This window comes from Otolemur garnettii, unplaced genomic scaffold, assembly GCF_000181295.1.
Source record: "Otolemur garnettii isolate 467f Iridium unplaced genomic scaffold, OtoGar3 scaffold00037, whole genome shotgun sequence".
NCBI classification, from domain to species: Eukaryota; Metazoa; Chordata; class Mammalia; order Primates; family Galagidae; genus Otolemur; species Otolemur garnettii.
The window spans coordinates 4825524-4832300 of NW_003852432.1; the positions used below are offsets into that span (position 1 = coordinate 4825524).

Below are 6777 nucleotides of genomic sequence, written 5' to 3' on the forward strand. Positions count from 1 at the left end.
ATTCATGGGTCGATGGGCACTTGGGTTTCTTCTATGACTTGGCAATTATGAATTGAGCTGCAATGAACAATCTGGTGCAAATATCTTTATTGCCAAATGATTTTTGGTCCCTTGGTTATACACCTAGAAGAAGAATTGCAGGATCAAACGGCAGGTCTACATTTAGATCCCTGAGCGTTCTCCAAACTTTCTTCCAAAAGGAATGTACTTGCTTGCATTCCCACCAGCAGTGCAAAAGTGTTCCCTTTTCTCCACATCCATGTCAACATCTGTAGTTTTGGGATTTTGTGATGTGGGCTACTCTTACTGGAGTTAGATGGTATCTCAGAGTAGTTTTGGTTTGCATTTCTCTGATGACTAATGATGATGAGCATTTTTTTTAATTTTTACATATACATGTGATTATTATGTTATTTTGTCTTCACAGAATTAAAAGCCTTAAAATTTAACAACAATAACAATGTTTAAGATAAGGACTAAAAACAAAAGCCTCATAAAGAATAAATGAAGATAAATACATTCAGAAATCTTTATGGAGTGTTGATTTTATAACCTAAGATGTTGCTTATTCTTTGATGACTTCTAGGAGTTTTGTAGTTGATTCCCTGGGGTTTTCCAGATATACAATCATATCATCTGTGAAGACTCACAGTTTTATCTCCTCTGGTCCTATTTAGATACCCTTGATTGCCTTCTCTTGCCTGATTGTGATGGCTAGGACTTCCATTACAATAATAAAAAGCAGTGAAGACAGTGGGTATCCTTTGCCTGTTTCCTGATCTGAGTGGAAATGATTTCAATTTTACTCTATTCAATATGCTATTGGCTGTGGGTTTGCTGTAGATGGCCTCTATCAGTTTAAGAAATGTTCCTTCCGTACCTATTTTCTTAAGCGTTCTGATCAAGAAAAGATGCTGGATATTATCAAAAGCTTTTTCTGCATCAATTGGTTTAGTTATGGCAAATTTCTTCAACATGTGAATGTCATTAAAGTATTGAATTCTCCATCATAGATGAGACTCAGTTTATCTGGATACAGGATCCTGGGTTGAAAGTTATTTTGTTTAAGGAGATTAAATGTTAATGACCACCCTTTTCTAGCTTGAAAGGTTTCAGCAGAGACATCTGCAGTCATTCTAACATTCTTCCCCTTGTAGGTTATGGTTTTCTTACATCTTGAAGCTTGCAGAATTTTCTCCTTCATATTAACTTAGGTGAATCTAATTATATCTATGATAGTTTGGGTTGAGTCATGCCAGTGTTCTGAAACTGTCTGCTATCTGAATTTCAGAATCTCTTGGCATGTCTAGAAAATTCTCTTTGATTATTTCATGAAGTAAAATATGAAGATTCTCTTTGATTACTTCATGAAGTAAAATATGTGAAGTATCCTTCACAGCAACCTCATTACCTTCAGGTATTCCTACAAGGTGATTATTAGATCTCTTTGAATTATCCCAGAACTCTCTGAGAGAATGATCTCTTTTTGTTCTCTACTTTTTTTCCTCATTGAGCATTTGGGAGTGTTCAAAAGCTCTGTCTTCAGTGTCAGAGATCTTTTCTTCTGCCTGTTCTATTCTGTTATTGAAGGATTCTAGTGTATTTCTCAGATCTTTAAGGGCTGCAAATTCTTGCCTCAATGTGTCAAATCTTTGGGGATTTTGTCTTTGAATTCATTGAATTCTTGAGACATCTTTTGAATAACTCCTTGAAATTAAAATTCCATCCTTACCTCCATTCTGTTCATCTTACTTGCTATCCAAATTCTGAACTTGATTTCTGACATCTCAGCCATTTGTTTATGAATGGGATCTTGTGCTGTGTCTGCCATATCATTCCTTGGGGAAGCTGATCTATTCTGATTATTCATGTTGCCAGAGTTCTTCCACTGATTCTGCCACATAATTGTTTTTAACCATTGGATAGATGGGTAGGTAAGGTGAAATTGGATTTGGAGTTCCTGGGGTTCTGGTTAACCATCCCTTTGTCAAGGATCTGGGACTGATAACCACAGCTTTTCTTTTTCCCTATAGCTTTGCAAAGGACCTGTACAGTATTACAGTCTGAGGCTGAGGAAACCTTCTTGGTGTGGGTTAGGTGGCTCTGTCTTGTATTCAGCTGGTTCTTGTCTGATCCTAGTGGTTCAGTGACTCTGGTGACGTCTCAGCTGAAGTTTGCTTTCTTGGAGTCACAGCTTGCCTCAGCAGAGGTGACCTGCAAATATCATTCTTCTCTCTCCACTCAGCTCCCAGTCTTCAGCTTAATTGGGTACTTTCTGGACATTATCCTTTCCTCTGGATGGGAGCTTCTGCCAGAGGCTGCCTCCAGTCGGCCATCTTGCCCCTCCTCCCCTAGTCTTGACAGGTTTTATTAATAGGTTTTCACTTTCAAGTTCTTAACCACTCCATGTCAAATTATAATTTCATCAAAATGTCACTATCTTGTGCAGAATGACTGTGTTGAAACAATACTGGAAGTTTTACAAGTCAGACAAATAATATGAGTTGTGTGCTTTAGACTGGAGAGTACTGACAAGCAAGCTGTTGAGTCCTAGAATACAAATGTAATTCATGGTTGGGAAATCTCACAAGATTGCAGTGTTTGTCAAGTTGAAAAGAAATCACCACTCGCAAAGATCTTTCGGTGAGATATATTGTTTTCAGACATCTAATTAGTCTAAAAAGCACACTTTAAAATGGACATATTGTTCATTTTAGCTAACACATAGAACTACAAATTCACAGAAAAGCTTATGGTGAAAAACAAAATATTAACAAAGAACATTGTGCCAGATTGTGTGGAAGATGAGATATGGTGGGAAGTGAAAGATTTTTCATTCCAGCTGGAAGGCTGGTGACTGGATTTTGATGTTAGAGCAGCATCTATACAAACATCGTCAGCAATACACACATTAACACTAATGTCTTCCATATCCTCTCTCTCATCACAACTAAAGGTGGGATAACAGCTGCAATGAAATTTATCAGAAAATTCCTGTAGGTCTTCACGAGTGGGATTTCCAAGTACTATGTACTTTCCACCTTTCCCAATTTGAATAGCAAAATTCTCTGGGTTCAGGTGAAGATAGTCACTTGAATTCCAGTCTTTCCTTGTACACACACCTTGCTCCTGGCAAAGCACTTGACTACACATTTTGGCTGCTAGAGTGACGTTGATTATGTAAGGATTCAGTGTTGTCTTCATGTAATTGTCTAGATTCAAACAAGATGTCTGTGAAATTATAAGATGGTTAGAATATCAAACAAGTTAGCTCATATGTGAATTAATTCACTGAAATGACCAATTTTAAGGAAGAATGAAAAAGCAGATAAAGCAAGACACAGAGAATATTTTATATTAATCAGCAGGATTATTCCAATTGTTTTTTGTAACATTTGTCAGTAAATTTCACAGCCATTCCATGCCACTTAATAATTGACCAGTTGAGGCTTCACATACCCTAGTCTTGATCTTCCTTAATAATTCATAAACTAATTAGATAGCTGTTAAAAGTACAGGTTCTGGGGTCTATATGCCCTGATTGGGAATCTCAGTTCATTTAGTGGCCACCTATAAGAACTTAGGAATCCCTCAAGTTTTTGAGTCTTAATTTCCTATTTGGGGCAAATTAATTAACCTGGTTATGCTTCAGCTTCAGAATCAGTAAAATATTAGGATAATTACGGTGCATACCTCATAGGGTTGTTGTGAAGATGAAAAGGTCTAATATATACACGTATAAAAGTGCTTCAACAAAGAGCCTACCATATCTTGTTTACTCTCTAGAAATTATAAACAATACAATAAGCATCACCTTAGTAAGACAAGTTTAAACAGCATTAAAAAGATTTAGTGATTTCTAAATTGCTGGCTCAAAATAACTCAACAGGTTTAACTGGATTCATGTTATATTAAATCTTACATACAGTCAAGTTATGGGTGATTAATGAAAGCTCTTTTACAAACTTGGCAGAGTTTGAGTGATGAGTAAATTAATGAATCATCTTAAGACTGGTACATACTAAAATTTGGACACTCCTTTTTAAAAACAATGAGAATAGTCCTTTTTCATGATCAATAGTTCCACTCAGTGAGCTGGCTGTGCTAGTCCTTCAGTAGACCAAAGAAACTGGTGAGTGCATGTTGACAGCCAAGTCAAGGAATCTTGACAGCTTCCACTTAAATCTATTTTTTGGTAACCTTCCTTGAGATGATGTTATCTACTGTTGGCAGAATAATTAATTGCTTCCCAAAGATGTCCACACCCTAATCCCCTGGAATCTGTGACTATGTTACCTTACATGGCAAAAGAGACTTTTCAGGTTAAGATTAAGTCTATGAAGCTTAGTAAGGGGAGATTATTCTGAATTATCTGGTTGTTCTCAATCTAATTACATGAATCTGAACAAGCAGAAATGTTCCAAGCTGGGTTAGAAAGAGAAGACGGAAGGTGGAGAAATTCCAAGCGTAAGAAGAACTCAATCCATCACTGCTGAATTTAAAGACATAAAAAGGCTCATGAGCTAATATTAGCCTTTAGAAGTTGGAAATGGCCGTTAGCCAACAGCTAGGCAGATAATGGAAATCTCATTGTCATAAGTAACTGAATTGCCCAACAACCCAAATAACTAAGTGAGCATCCTCTCCTAGAAAAGGATAACAGCCCTCTGACACCTTGATTTTAGCTCACTGATTTACATGTTAGACTTCTGATGTACTTGTACAGAAATGTATAAAATAATACATTTCTGTTTTTTTAACCATTAACTTTGTTGTAGTTTTTATGGAAGCAATAGAAGACTAATACACATATACCACCCATCTTCTTAATTCTCCTTTGGCTTCCCATGGTGTTTAGGATAAAACCCAACTACTTCTCTTGACTTGTGTATAGCCTGACAGGGCGTAACTCTTCCTATCTCTTGTCCAAACCTCTCACACCCACTCTACCTTAGACCTAGCAGTTGTTTCAATAGCATGGCACACTCATTTCAAATTGCACTTACTGCTCCTTCTGCTTTAAATGCTTTTTCCTCTAATTTTTAACATGATTGACTCCATCTTGTCATTCAGATGGTAGCTTTAATTAGAAATGTCCTTCTTGGATACTGTTCTTGTGGACACTCTCACATCTCTCTATTTTAATTCTCTACACAGCACTTAAATCAAATAGTATTCTATTTTTATATTGTACCTAAGCTTTCCAAGAGTACATGAACTTTGTCAATATTCTATAAGATTTATGTTCCCAGTAACAAGACGGTGAGAATTTATAGCCAAGTACAGATAACACTGCAATTGATTCCTCAACTCTACAGAGATAAGGGTTAGTCAGAAAGAGTAGTACAGGGATAAGAGTGATGTTAGATCATCAACCTACATAAGAATGGTCTATAAAAAGATACTGAGCAGGCATGGTGACTCACTTCTGTATCCAAGCATTCTGGGAGGCCAAGGTGGGTCGACTGCTTGAGCTCAGGAGTTTGTGACTTGCCTGAGCAAGAGTAAGATCCTGTCTCTACTAAAAATAGAAAAAAAATAGCTGGGTACAGCATGCCTATAGTCCACAGCTACTAGGGAGGTTGAGGTAAGAGGAGTGCACAAGCCCAAAAGACTGAGGTTGCTTTGAGCTATGATGATGCCACAGCACTCTACCCAGGGCAGCAGAGTGAGACTCTGTCTCAAAAAAATACAAAAAATAGCCTCTCTAATAGATAAGGCCTAGTTTGTATCACATCATTATATATGTATATTTTTTCTTTTTCGTCATAGTGTAAATACTCCTACTGACGAGGGCCAATTTCAAGGTACTAATCTGACATTACTGAATGCAAACTGGGAATCAAGTACACCCCCAGTACACACTCTGGTGACATGTAATACATCCTCACATAGTATTTCCACTTATACAGAAACAGTAGATACAATTTCAAAAGCATGAATAACCATAAAATGAACAAAAATGATATAAATGATATATACATTACCTTTGTTTTTAACATAATTCATTTTTGTAAGTTTTTCTAATTTAATTTTTAATACTGGCTGTGTCTAAAAACCAGCTCACAAAATTCCTGAATATTAATAAGCAAGTTACACAAGCTAGAACCAGTAAAGCCTGCTCCATCACACCACTACATCTAATAAGATGAAATGAAAGGCACTACGGAGACTGAGGCAGGAGAATCACTTGAGCCCAAAAGTTTGAGCTTGCTGTGAGCTGTGACACCTCAGCACTGTGCCAGGGATGACATAGTGAGACTCTGTCTCAAAAAAAAAAAAAAACAGGAAATAAAAGGAAATGATTTATTTACACTTGTTTAAGGTCAGTTCCAGTAACTGCAAGTAAACTTTTGATTACTGGTTTCTCAAGTACTCGGTGAATCAGAAGAAACAAGTAATTCATGACTTTACTGATTATGAGTGATACAGAATACAGTACAACTCATGAGAGATTTAGCATACAAAATGGCCATAAATTGAAAAAAGTAGACATATATACATAACAGAGTCTATAGGAGATAGTTTTGAGGTAGTGTCACTAAGTAGAAAATAGTTATAGTAAGTTTAGAGGATTGTCCTTGGTGTAAATAATACTAACAATTTTGGGAGGAGGCATGAAGAGTAGAATGTAAATCTAAAATTAAAGTGCTATTAAGAAACAAGTATCACACTTAAGTAGTATGTCATACCATCCCACTCATTTAGAAATGCCTTACTCATTATTCCTCATGTTTTGCTTGTTTGTTTTGGTTGTTTGGTTGGTTGTTTTCTTTT

General features: G+C 36.5%; 1 protein-coding gene across 1 annotated transcript in view; it reads right to left on the reverse strand.

The window, feature by feature from the left end:
- Positions 1 to 2730: 2730 nt before the first annotated feature.
- The window catches only part of LOC100955014 (hyaluronidase PH-20-like), a 6864-nt gene continuing 2817 nt past the window's right edge, over positions 2731 to 6777 (reverse strand). Inside the window, exon 3 of the mRNA XM_003789815.1 lies at positions 2731 to 3231. Within this exon, the coding sequence (XP_003789863.1) occupies positions 2731 to 3231 (501 nt within the window). The remainder of the gene's footprint in view (positions 3232 to 6777) is intronic.